The sequence below is a fragment of the Oncorhynchus masou genome, chromosome 11 (genome assembly GCF_036934945.1).
Source record: "Oncorhynchus masou masou isolate Uvic2021 chromosome 11, UVic_Omas_1.1, whole genome shotgun sequence".
NCBI classification, from domain to species: Eukaryota; Metazoa; Chordata; class Actinopteri; order Salmoniformes; family Salmonidae; genus Oncorhynchus; species Oncorhynchus masou.
In genome coordinates, this window is record NC_088222.1 from 53,980,147 (window position 1) to 53,994,425 (window position 14,279).

Below are 14,279 nucleotides of genomic sequence, written 5' to 3' on the forward strand. Positions count from 1 at the left end.
CCTCCTCCCCCCGTTCTATACCTCTCTCCACAACCCTCCTCCGCCCCGTTCTATACCTCTCCACAACTCTCCAAACCCCCTCCGCCCCGTTCTATACCTCTCTCCACAACCCTCCAAACCCCCACCGCCCCGTTCTATACCTCTCTCCACAACCCTCCAAACCCCCTCCGCCCCGTTCTATACCTCTCTCCACAACCCTCCAAACCCCCTCCGCCCCGTTCTATACCTCTCCACAACCCTCCTCCCCCGTTCTATACCTCTCTCCACAACCCTCCTCCGCCCCGTTCTATACCTCTCCACAACCCTCCAAACCCCCTCCGCCCCGCTCTATACCTCTCCACAACCCTCCAAACCCCCTCCGCCCCGTTCTATACCTCTCTCCACAACCCTCCTCCGCCCCGTTCTATACCTCTCTCCACAACCCTCCAAACCCCCTCTGCCCCGTTCTATACCTCTCCGCAAACCCCCTCCGCCCCGTTCTATACCTCTCTCCACAACCCTCCAAACCCCCTCCGCCCCGTTCTATACCTCTCTCCGCAAACACCCTCCGCCCCGTTCTATACCTCTCCGCAAACCCCCTCCGTCGCGTTCTATTCCTCTACACAACCCTCCAAACCCCCTCCGTCCCGTTCTATACCTCTCTCCACAACCCTCCAAACCCCCTCCGCCCCGTTCTATACCTCTCTCCGCAAACCCCCTCCGCCCCGTTCTATACCTCTCTCCGCAACCCTCCAAACCCCCTCCCCACTCCGCCCCATTCTATACCTCTCTCCGCAACCCTCCAAACCCCCTCCCCCCTCCGCTCCGTTCTATACCTCTCTCCGCAACCCTCCAAACCCCTCCCCCTCCGTCCCGCTCTATACCTCTCTCCGCAACCCTCCAAACCCCGTCCCCCCTCCGCCCCGTTCTATGCCTCTCTCCGCAACCCTCCAAACCCCCTCCGCTCCGTTCTATGCCTCTCTCCGCAACCCTCCAAACCCCCTCCCCCTCCGCCCCTATTCCAAAATAAGGCCAACTTCAATTTTCTGCCTTTTCCTTCAGGCTTTTGATTTCCTCCTCATTTCCAGTTGTCACTTTTAAATGAAAGCTTTTCATTGCCTTTTGGTAATGTGAACTAATTGGAGCCGGAATAAGGGGAAGGAACGATTTTTGAAAAGTAACGCACATACACACACACACACACACACACACACACACACACACACACACACACACACACACACAGAGAGAAAGACACTTGGAAAGAGACCCAGTCCTCCATCTTGAGGGTTGAAGACTCTTGGATATCCTAATCAAGAGAGGACAAAAGCTAGGGAGGGGAAGGAAGATGGTGATGCCTGCATAGAGCGAGAGAGCATAGCCCTCCACTCTGTGTGAAAGGCCTGGTTCAATGGCTGCAATCAGAATGGGGGAGGATTCACGCAGCATTTCATGGACTATCAGGGAGAGGAGGGGATGGAGGAAGTCCGGATTGTCTGCCAGTTATTAGGGCCTGGGCATGAAGGATGAGGCCTTTACAGAAATACTCTTTTCAGAGAGAGGAATATGAATGTGGGGGAATGAATGTGGGAAGCTGGGCGGAAGGGAAGAGGGATGACACTGGGCTCTAGGAATATAGACTTCGCAGAGAACGTAACATTCGGTGAAAGAACTACTTACAATCTCAGTCTGTATTAACGTCTGTGAAGCAAAGTGCTTGATGAGCATCTGTCAAAACTGTTCTGTGTGTATTAATGTCTTGTTAGACACATCTGTTTTGACTCTGTGTGTGTGTGTGTGTGTGTGTGTGTGTGTGTGTGTGTGTGTGTGTGTGTGTGTGTGTGTGTGTGTGTGTGTGTGTGTGTGTGTGTGTGTGTGTGTGTGTGTGTGTGTGTGTGTGTGTGTGTGTGTGTGTGTGTGTGTGATCTAGGTGAGTATAGGCTGCCCGGAGAAGATGGAGCCCATTACCAAGGTGTCCCACATCCCCTCCAGCCGTTGGGCCCTGTTCTGCAGCCTGTGTCGAGAACACACAGGCACTTGCATACAGGTGAGCCACACACATTACCAGAAAACACCACTTTACTGCACCAGTACACACAATCGTATCACCAGACAGATGCATTTCTACATGTATGCGCGCACACACGCAGTAAGCCCCCTTTTTCATGTTAGCATTTCAGTGCACCTGCGGGTGTTAAAGATGCCATGAAGGTGTGATAAGGAGTTCTTCATTTTAATTTATTTTAAGTTTCTCATCAGCAGCACATACGTGACCCACCATCTATTTTCGGTCTTATGTTTAAAAAACAAACATGTAAATGGTGTTTTTTTGCATTGGATAAAAGTACAGACTCAGAGCTTCAAAATGGCATATCATACACTGTGGTTAGAGGAAACATGGTGAAGTAATACTGCTTTAAAAGTCGATACATTTATAATCCCAATTAGGAGAAAAAAAGCATTCAAATATTTTGCTGTGGCTTTCAAACTTGCTCTACATGAGTCCTTGGGAAATGTTGGTTTTTAGGAACGTAACACTTTAACCAAATTCCCCAAAATGATTTTTGTGCTCACCCCTTTAGGCAAACCATTTACAGTATTAAACTGCCTGTTCTTGTATAATAAAGATAACCTTTGACATTGAACAGCTACAGTGCTGCTCTTTGTTTAGGCCCATGTAGCATCGTTCCCATCACTTAAAGGATTCACAATAGAACACATGCGATGGTGGCCATGTGCTGAAGCAGTGAGGTAATGCTTTAAAAAAAACACAAGTGCTGAAGGCGGTAGCCTAAGTTTAGAAAACTTCAAACACCACAAGGTCAAAACAATATTTAGACCTAGGCCTATATCATAAGATTCTTTCAGTAACTTTGGTTCAGGTTAAGATATGAACAAACGAATCTAGCCTGAGAGCATACTGTAGATTCGGAAAGTATTCAGACCCCTTGACTTCTCCCACGTTTTGTTACCTTACAGCCGTATTCTAAAATGGATTAAATAAATACAAATAAGCCCTCCTCAATCTACACACAATACCCCATAATGACAAAGTGAAAAACTGGTTTTTAGAAAGTTTGCAAATGTATTAAAAAATAAAAAGGCATTCAGACCCTTTGCTATGAGACTTGAAATTGAGCTCAGGTGCATCCTGTTTCCATTGATCATCCTTGAGATGTTTCTACAACTTGATTGGAGACCACCTGTGGTAATTCAATTAATTGGACATGATTTGGGAAGGCACACATCTGCCTATATAAGGTCCCACAGTTGACAGTGAATGTCAGAGCACAAACCAAGCCATGAGGTCGAAGGAATTGTCTGTAGAGCTGCGAGACAGGATTGTGTCTAAGCACAGATCTGTGGAAGGGTACCAAAACATTTCTGCAGCTTTGAAGATCCGCAAGAACACAGTGGCCTCCATCATTCTTAAATGGAAGAATTTTGGAACCACCAAGACTCTTCCGAGAGCTGGCCAAACTGAGCAATCGGGGGAGAAGTGCCTTGGTCAAGGAGGTGACCAAAAACCCAATGGTCACTCTGACAGAGCTCCAGAGTTCTTCTGTGGAGATGATTGTACTTCTGGAAGGTTCTCCCATCTCTGCAGCACTCCACCAATCAGGCCTTTATGGTAGATTGGCCAGACTGAAGCCACTCCTCAGTAAAAGGGACATGACAGCCTGCTTGGAGTTTGACAAAAGGAACCTAACGGACTCGGACCATGTGAAGCAAGATTTTCTGGTCTGATGAAACCAAGATTCTTTGGCCTGAATGCCAAGCGTCACGTCTAAAGGAAATCTGGCACCATCACTACAGCGAAGCATGGTGGTAGCAGCAGAATGCTGTGTGGTTGTTTTTCAGCGGCAGAGACTGGGGGAGTAGTCAGGATCAAGGGAAAGATGAACGGAGCAAAGTACAAAGAGATCCTTGATGAAAACCTGCTCCAGAGTGCTCAGGACCTCAGACTGGGGCAAAGGTTCACCTTCCAAAAGGACAACAACCCTAAGCACACAGCCAAGACAATGCAGGAGTGGCTTCGGGACAAGTCTCTGAGTGTCCTTGGGTGGCCCGGCCAGAGCCCGGACTTGAACCCGATCAAACGGCTCTGGAGAGACCTCTAAAATAGCTGTGCAGTGACACTCCCCATCCAACCTGACAGAGCTTGAGATGATCTGCAGAGAAGAATAGGAGCAACTCCCCAAATACAGGTGTGCCAAGCTTGTAGCGTCATACCTGAGAAGACTCAAGGCTGTAATCGCTGCCACAGGTGCTTCAACAAAGTACTGAGTAAAGGGTCTGAATACTTATATAAATGTAATATTTCAGTTTATTTAGAATAAATTTGCAAAAAATGTTTAAAAATCCGTTTTTGCTTTGTCTTTATGGGGTATTGTGTGTAGATTGATTTTATTTTTTCATTTGTAGAATAAGTCTGTAACGTAATGTGGAAAAAGTCAAGGAGTTTGAATACTTTCAGAATGTACTGTATCTGTCCTGCCCTTTGACAGGACAAGGAGGAAGGACATCAACAGCTGAAACCTAGTGACATCTGAGTGAAAGCTCCTTGGCCACAACAACACCAGGCTCCAGACAATTAAAGCTATAAAGGAGGAAAGCAGACAAAAATAGACAAGACATTAAAACCTTGCATACCAGCAATAATATTAATTGACTCCCAAACAATAAGCTCGAAGTACAAAGACTCTTATGAGTTTAAACATGATTTAATTAATGCCCTACAGCTTGTTATTTCCTGTTGACTGCTACAGCTGTATTAAAATGACCCGTGCACGCTTAATCTGCTTCCATTCCAATAATGGCAATGAAGACAACTAGCTAGATTTAGCAAACATTTAGCTTCGTAATTACCAACTGGCTAGATGTAAATGGTATTCATCTAGCTAGCCAGCGAGTTGAACATGCAAAAAAACAAACAGTAGCTAGCTATTTAGCTATCATTTCATTGTGGCTATCTAGTTAGCCAACTTAGCATGTCCCTATAATGCAACATGCGGTTTGATTAGCTTGCTAATTGTTTTGCGTTCGCACCGCAGTGTCTATTTTCAGTAGCTAGCTAGTTAAACATGAATGACAAACTGGCAAAATGAAAAAGATTATCATAATCCTCAATCAAAATTAACAGCAGAATGCAACTGGCCAGCTCAGCTAGCCATGTAAACAATGGCTCGTTGCGGGACGAAGCAAACTAGAATGGTCCCTGTATGCAACTGTCTAGCTAACTAGCTAGCCATGTAGCAAACAATATCTAGCAACGAAAACAACTTTTTGATACAATTGAGATACGTTATTATCTTGCCATTTTAATTGTAGACTATTACTGGTGTATGGATTATGATGGTTCGCGGAAGACAAATCCCCAGACAGCAAGCTGGGCCCGTTTTGGACACCAAACAGCTGAAACAGCTACACTAACTAACCGTGTGTGTGTGTGTGTGTGTGTGTATTCAGTGAATTGCTGTCTGACAAAATTATGAATGATGTTTTATTGGAGGATTATTATATTCAAATACTCACTTAAAAAAAAGTATCTCATCAATAATTATGTGGTCCCAAATGGCACCCTATCCCCTACATAACACACTACTTTAAGTGCAGTATATATGGAATAGGGTGCCATTTGGGATGCTATGTATGGCTATGGTCCCATAACGTTGTCCAGGAAGGGTGCAGTGAAGCAGCAGAGCTCGTACTGTATCTTTATCCACTATCCACCAGACAGTGTGATATATTTGGACCGAAAATAACTACTTCCATTTAATGTTTAGCGGACTGACAATGGGAGTCAGTGTGGGGAGCTGGAATTGAGGGCATAACCAAGCAGCAGGGTAAAGAGATGAGGAATAGTGGTTTCCAGTTCTGGCTTATCTCTCTCGCCTCATCATGGCAGACAAAGCCGTGTGGGCTCTCAACCCTCAGGAGGGAGACAGCCACTGAGACAAGTGGAATACTCTACTGTGATGAAGAGGGAAAGCATGGAAAGGGAGAGTCACAGCCACAAGTTCTCTGCTTCAGTGATGGGAGTGCGTTGGGCCTCTGGAGAACAGCGAGAGTGAGGGAGGGATAAAGAGAGAGAATGGGCACAGGAGAGGGCCAGAGTAACAAGTGGGCTGTGATATCTTCTGTGAGTTGGGCCTCTGTAGACAGAGCGAAAGAAAGGGAAAGAGGGATGGAGGGAGGAGAGCCAGTTCCCAGGCAGCCACAGGGACACCCTGGCTTTGTCCCACATGGCACCCTATTCCCTACATAGTGCAGTACTTTACCAGAGCCGTATGGGTGTCCCTGTGGGCCCCGGTCAAAAGTACTGCACTAGATAGGGAATAGGGTACCGTTCGGGACGCAGACCCTGAGCTGAGCAGGCCTGTCATTGTCATCCCAGGCCCTTAGAGAATGTGGGCCTCTTGTTCTGCTGCTCTCTGATGGCATGGAAAACACTGCTATAAACCATCCTCCCCTCGTCCCCACATGAGACCTCTCCCAGAGGCAGTCTTTGGTGAGGTCTGAAATGGATAGGCCTGAGGAAAGGCAACAACAGAGGTTTGATTTTTAGACTGCGGTTGTAATGTAGGGAGGCACGGACAGATCTGGGTTCCCTTGTTGTTCTCTGTGGCTTCTGATACTTATAGGAACCAAGATTTTATGTTGATCGTGTTGCCCACAGGCCAGGAGATAGCGGAGCTCCTGTTTGTCTGGGGTCGACAGTATAGAGGCAGGCCGAGGAAATTTAGCTGAACACTAATTTCTCTGAACACTCTCTCTGTCACACATATTTCTCTTTGTGGTGGCAGAGGAAGGAGTTGTGACGGTATTGCGAAGCAGTCATTACCATGTTTGTGTGAAGACGACATCGTCAGAGACAAACTATTGTTTCCCCTACAGATTTCGGGACTGTGTACCCGTCTTCTGTATGCGTGTTTAACAACTCTGGCGGTGTTTGACGTGACACTCATATTGAAACTTCTTTCCTTTACTCCCTTGTGCTTCCTCCCTCCCTCCCTCCCCAGTGCTCCATGCCGTCCTGCATTGTGGCCTTCCATGTGACCTGCGCCTTTGACCATGGCCTTGAGATGCGCACCATCCTGGCAGAGAACGATGAAGTGCGCTTCAAATCCTACTGCCTGGAGCACAGTAGCACTACCGCCCCTGGCAACAGTAACAACGCCATGGCCGGCAACAGTAACCACACCAACAGCGCTGGTGCCAGCAGCAAACCAGACTGGGCTGGACACGGCAACGACCACAGAGCCTCCGTAACTGCGCCGGACCACCACCAAGCGACCAGCGAGCGGCCGCCGGCAGAGCGTCCAGACCGGGACCAGATAGAGCGGGAGAAGGCCAGCCAGCGCAAACAGAAGCTACAGGAGCTGGAGGACGAGTTCTACCGCCTGGTGGACCCCAAAGATGTGGCAGAGAGCCTGGGCCTTCCGGACACCCACGTGGACTTCCTGTACCAGTTCTGGAAGCTGAGGAGGAAGTCCAACTTCAACCGTCCTCTGGTGACGTTGAAGAGAGACGAGGTCGATAACCTGGCGCAGCAGGAGCAGGACGTGCTGTACCGACGCCTCAAACTGTTCACACACCTACGCCAGGACCTAGAGAGGGTGAGTGGCTGGCACAGGGAAGGTGGGGACAATGTGCGCGTAATGTCAGTGTGTGTGTGTGTCGTTTGTTGTTATAATGACATGTATGTGCGTTGGTCTGTCCAGCTGTATGGCTTTCACAATCCTGCGTCATCCATTGGGCAGATGGTGAAAGGGCTACATTTGCAATGTAGTCATTTAGCAGACAATGTAGTTTGACTGAGACCAGGGGCAGCCTGCCCTGTGCTATCCGCTCAGGATGCCCCGTGCAGCCTCCCGAGGAAAACAATCAGGGCTACGTCAGGTCAAGGCTCAAGTAAAGTATGCTGTATAGAGTGGAGAGAGGTAGGCAGCTAACTAGGTCCAAATGGCCGATTTAATTACCAGGATAGAGACTGAGGCTGAGCAGAGCAGACAGACTCAGTGGTCCCCTGAGACACAAACGGGCACATACACATACAACCTCGCACGCACACACAGACACACCACAAACTCACGCACCGCGCGCACACCCTCTGTGGTAAAGGCCCACTAATAACCTCAAACGGCAGATCGATGTGTCCAGAGCTCCTCTTTCATTTGGGCCCGCCACTTAGCCACGGGGCCTTTAGATTAAGTGATGTCCATGTTTGTCACGCAGTTGCTGCCGATCCCATTTCCCTTCTATAGACCTCCCTCCTGAGTCCTGCCACTGCAGGAACATGCGTGGGCCGGGTCTTATCGGGTTATCGCAGCTCTCTATGTGCTGCAATACACAACGCTGTCAATGTGCTTGAGTCCCCCCCACGCCACAGTACAGAGAATAACAAAAACATGTGAAGGTACTATTTTATTTATCCATTAGTCTTAATTGAGTGGTTTTGGTGGTTATAATTAAGTTCGGAGACAAGGGTCGGGTCCAAAGGGGAATTGTGCGGGTGGCTCTGTCAGGGGAGGGTTGACAGGCTATTGTAAATACATTTCTATCCACTTAACCTGAATCATTGGAGTAGTGGAGGATTGGGTTTCTGGGTTGCAATCCCAATTGGAACTCCTATTCCCTTACTCATGAACTACTTTTGATTGACCGTATGAGGCCTGGTCAAAAGTAGTGCACTATCAAGGGAATTGGATGCCATTTGGGATTCTTCCCTGCTGCTGCTAATTGGACGGCCACCCCTCCACCTGTTCTCTATCCCCTGACCACCCTGTTTGTCGTCCCCCACGATGAAATCGGTGAGAAGACTGTGGATCTGTTTCCGTACGCTCATACGTTAGTCACAAGCGATATCTCAGATGGCACTAGCTCGATTTTTGACGAAGCTTGGGTGAATGACGCGTCTTGCCATATGCAGCCTCAGCACTCGGCAGTCCCGTTCTGTGAACTTGTGTGGCCTACCACTTCACGGCTGAGCCGTTGTTGCTCCTAGACGTTTCCTTTTCTCCATCACAGCACCAAGTTGACTGGGGCAGCTTTCGCAGGACAAATATTTGATGCCCTGACTTGTTGGAAAGATGGCGTCCTATGACGTTGCCACGTTGAAAGTCACTGAGCTCTTTAGTAAGACCATTTTACCGCCAATGTTTGTCTATGGAGATTGCATGGCTGTGTGCTTGATTTATACACCTGTCATCTGAAATAGCCGAATCCACTAATTTGAAGGGGTGTCCACATATTTTTATGTATATATAGTGGACATTGCATCCATAGACAGGTCTCTCAACACAATATTTTCCAGGCAGGTACCTTAAACAACATGGCCGCTATTGTCAAATAAACATTCACGTGGGCATGGTCTGGCACATAAATGCATATAAATCAGTCAAGGTTATTTGTATACATCATGTATACAACATTTGGTATACATAATGAAAACACTGTCACGACTCAACAAATCCAAGAACATTCATATCGACCATACAGTGGCGCTATTACAAACTCATGTTTATATCTCTTGATCTGTTTGACTCAGAGTAACGAAATTTGGCACACATGCTCAGGGATATGAGTATTTAACCCACACAATATCCCAGACACAACTCGCCCAATGTTGATGAAACTTGGGTGACTGGTGCGTCTTGCCATATAGATCTGGCATTTGCAAAATGACACTGATTGGCCCAAGGGGGTCGCTGCGTCATTCGTGGGGGGGTGGTGACGTGTTGACTGTTACCTTGTTTTAACAGTGGTGGCGTGAGTGCTGGGAAGGTCGAGTTAATAATACACAAGAGACGATGGTTGAGCTGAGCAGGAAGCAGGAAGTGTTTAAGTAGACAGGTTTCCTCCCTGCCTTCCCAGTGGCGTGGCAGCCGGGCGGACGCTTGGCAAGGAGCTCTTTTTTTAATTTGCCACGCTCACTGGTTAAATGAGCCAGCCAGGGAGAGGTGAGCGTTGAGCGACTTCAGGGGCTGTGATTTCTGTGTTTGCTGTCTGGATTAAACAGCCATGCTGTTACTACTGCTGAGTGAGCCTCCAGGCAGGTTCATTGATTCTGTAAGCCCAAGAATTCAAACATTCAGAGCATTGTGTCTTGATAATGAGCTGATTTTTAAACAGAGATTAAAAGGTGTTTTCAGGTGAACGCGGAGCTGTCTACCTTAGTGTTCAGTTCTCCCATAGTGAAATATCTGATGGAGGCCTAGTACTTAGTGTAATAGGCCAGATTTAATCAAATTTGCCGAGCGATATTTAGGCTATGTTGTGTATTTCTTCGTCAGCTAACTTGTCTGCACCCACGTCTTCGTATACCTATTTCCAATTCATTTGAACGTAGGTAAAAAATGATATGAATTTAGTTGAGCCCTTCAGTCCTATATTGTGCTTTTTGGGTGCTGTTATCACCAACTGAATTTTGCTCTGTCCGGACTACCAGATGTTGTCTGCCCACTGACTCAACATGGCACTTGTACCTATTACCTTATGGTGCATCTGGGACGGCAGGGAGCCTAGTGGTTAGAGCGTTAGGCCAGTAACCCAAAAGGTTGCTGGATCGAATCCCCGAGCTGACAAGGTAAAAAATCTGTCGTTCTGCCCGAGCAAGGCAGTTAGCCCACTGTTCCCCGGGCACCAAAGACGTGGATGTTGATGAAGGCAGACCACCGCACCTCTCTGATTCAGAGGGGTTGGGTTAAATGCAGAAGACATAATTCAGTTGAATGCATTCAGTTGTACAACTGACTAAGTATCCCCCTTTCTTGTTCCTTTCCTTCCCCTTAGGGGCACTTCTCAGTGGGTTCCTATAGAGTAGATTGCCTGTGGACAGGTGTTTGTCCCCTTCGATCAAAGAAGTATGAAGAATTGTGACTGCGAGTTAAAGGAAAATGCCACCCAATAACGATTTGTTTCATTAGTCCATTGTTGACATAGTCCCAAAGTGTTTTGCTTGTCAGCAATCAAGTGTAAGATACCTCACTTTAACAACACAGAAATCATTCAAGTTTAAGATACCTCACTTTAACAATACAGAAATCATTCCCATAGGATGCATTTAGATTAATATGATGCAGAATGCATCATAGGGGATGATTTCTGTGTTGTTAAAGTTGGGTATCTTGAAAACGTGATTGCTGACAAGCAAAACACTTTGGGACTATGTCAACAATGGGCTAATGAAACAAATACCGAAATATAGATTTTGGGTGGAATTTTCCTTTCCTTTAAGGGCTAATTAGCAAATTTCTGGTCTGTTTCTGTCATGTTACACTCTCACAATATGTTATGAAAGGGACCGCTCATTCGTTAGCAACGTGCATAGCAACAAGACCCGCTGGAGACAGAGCAGTAGAAAAGAACATCAACGTGAACACCGTTTTTATAGATTGATGTCGTCTCTAGTGATGAGGATGTATTTCATTTAGCACCTACACTTAGAACAGCCTCAATTGGGGTATGGACTACAAGGTATCGAGCGTTACACTGGGATGCTGGCCATTGTTGACACCAATGCTTCCTACAGTTCTGTCAAGTTGGCTGGATGTCCTTTGGGTGGTGGACCATTCTTGATAAACAAGGGAAATTGTTGAGCGTGAAAACCCCAGCAGCGTTGCAGTTCTTGACACTCAAGCCGGGGCACCTACTGCCATACCCTGTTCAAAGGCACTTAAATATTTTGTCTTGCCCATTTACCCTCTGAATGGCACACATACACAATCCATGTCTCAATTGTGTCAAGGCCAGGGCTGTGGCAGTCATGAAACTTGGTCAGCCGGTGTCAAGCAAATAACTGTCGGTCTCACGGTAATTTACTGTTAATTAACATGAACAAATGTAGCATCTCCTTGCTTCCACGCATAGCCTACAAGCCACGTCTACATTTGAAAAAGTCTAATAAATCCATGTAATATAGCCTACACCTAATTTTAGCCTATAGCCTATATCCATTGTGTATTTTGGACAGGTCTAAAGAAGCATGATATGAAGAAAATGTAGCCTATTTCAGAAGAACAGAATTGCATACACTGAGTTGTCTTTATGTTAGGCCCTGATATGGCCATATTGCTGTTGTCTACACTTGTTGATTTAGCAGAAAACATTTGCTTAGAATTCCATGGCATTATTTTTATTATTTTATAGACTAAATTGAACATAGCTTAATTAAATGGCAAGGTTATTTTCTGCAAATGATTTCAAAGGAAGTGCACACGTGGCTATTCTGTGTTGAGTGTTTGACAAAGAAACTGGTCCTCCTATATGCTTAATTTAGCGTTATTTATGCAACTTTAGTTGTGATACAAACTTGCATGAAAGGCATGAGCTCTGCTTTGTTTCTTGTGCAAGCCGCACAAACTTCATCAGTCTCTCATTCACTATTTAACAATCACTTGATAATATTACCACCAGGCCTCAAATTTCCCGCTGGCATCCCCCTTGTGTGGCTGTATTGCACCCGAAAATCCATTCCTTTTGCGGCGAAAGTCGCCGTTGTGCCCTTGGGCTGAATATAAACATTATCATTCCCTTCTTCCGGCTGCCGAAGCACCTCTCACTCACATAGATCTCTCAGATATCTCAATTCTTATTAGCCAATGCCCGTCATGTGATCGGGTCCTTCTCACAGGCATTTCAGCTTCGAAGTAGGCCAGAAATGTATAAAGACAGACACATCGGGGATGCAACCGTGTGCTTCCCTCTTATTGAACTCCAAGGCGCATATTAAAAATGTTAGAACTGTTCACATTTAGCCTACTTTTTGACAACTCTAGTCAAGGCTTAAAAATCCTTCTTTAACACTACAACCGCTGGGCCTCGATGCAACATTCTGAATCCCCCCTACAAACGAATGAGCAGTCATTCTGACTGCAACATTCTAACAGTGTAATTGATATATTTAATATATGCTATTGCAAAACTCATAATTGGTCTTTCTGAAGGCCTTGGGTAACATTAGAATACGATTTGTATTTTATTTCAAATAACACAATAGCACTTTTAGTAACAGCCTCATTCTGAAATGGATTAAATAAAACACATTGGTCTTCAATCTACACACACTACCCATAATGACAAAGCAAAAACAGGTTTTTAGACATTTTGGCATATGTACAGTATTACAAATAAACTGACATACCTTATTTACATACAGCTGAAGCCAGAAGTTTACATACACCTTAGCCAAATACATTTAAACTCTGTTTTTCACAGTTCCTGACATTTAATCCTAGTAAAAAATTCCCTGTTTTAGGTCAGTTAGGATCACCACTTTATTTTAAGAATGTGAAATGTCAGAATTATAGTAATTTATTTCAGCTTTTATTTCTTCCATCACATTCCCAGTGGGTCAGAAGTTTACATACACTCAATTAGTATTTGGTAGCATTGCTTTTAAATTGTTTAGCTTGTGTCAAACGTTTTGGGTTGCCTTCCACAAGTTTCCCACAATAAGTTGGGTGAATTTTGGCCCATTCCTCCTGACAGAGCTGGTCTAACTGAGTCAGGTTTGTAGGCCTCCTTGCTGGGCTTTGTGATGGCCACTCCAATACCTTGACTTTGTTGTCCTTAAGCAATTTTGCCACAGCGTTGGAAGTATGCTTGGGGTCATTGTCCATTTGGAAGACCCATTTGCGGGAAGCTTTAAATTCCTGACTGATTGAGATGTTGTTTCAATATGTCCACATTTCCCCCCCCCCCATGATGCCATCTATTTTGAAGTGTACCAGTTCCTCCTCCAGCAAAGCAACCCCACAACATGATGCTGTCACCCCTGTGCTTCACGTTTGGGATGGTGTTCACCGGCTTGCAAGCCTCTCCCTTTTTCCTCCATAAAAATGGTCATTATGGCCAAACAGTTCTATTTTTGTTTCATCAGACCAGAGGATATTTATGATCTTTGTCCCCTTGTGCAGTTGCAAACCGTAGTCTGGCTTTTTTTATGGCGGTTTTGGAGCAGTGGCTTTTTCCTTGCTGAGCAGCCTTTCAGGTTATGTCGATATTGGACTCGTTTTACTGTGGATATAGATACATTTGTACCCGTTTCCTCCAGCATCTTCACAAGGTCCTTTGCTGTTGTTTTGGGATTGATTTGCACTTTTCGCACCGATGTACGTTCATCGCTAGGAGACAGAACGCGTCTCCTTCCTGAGCGGTATGACGGCTGCGTGGTCCCATGGTGTTTATACTTGTGTACTATTGTTTGTATAGATGAACGTTGTACCTTCAGGTGTTTGGAAATTGCTCCCAGGGAATGACCCAGGGCTTGTGGAGGTCTACAATTATTTTTTCTGAGG

At 45.9% G+C, this 14,279-nt stretch overlaps 1 protein-coding gene across 1 annotated transcript in view; it reads left to right on the forward strand.

Moving 5' to 3' along the window:
- jade2 (jade family PHD finger 2) overlaps positions 1–14,279 on the forward strand; it is a 179,340-nt gene that overhangs the window by 88,455 nt on the left and 76,606 nt on the right. Inside the window, exons 8-9 of the mRNA XM_064978820.1 lie at positions 1,910–2,026; positions 7,002–7,598. Of these exons, the coding sequence (XP_064834892.1) occupies positions 1,910–2,026; positions 7,002–7,598 (714 nt within the window). The remainder of the gene's footprint in view (positions 1–1,909; positions 2,027–7,001; positions 7,599–14,279) is intronic.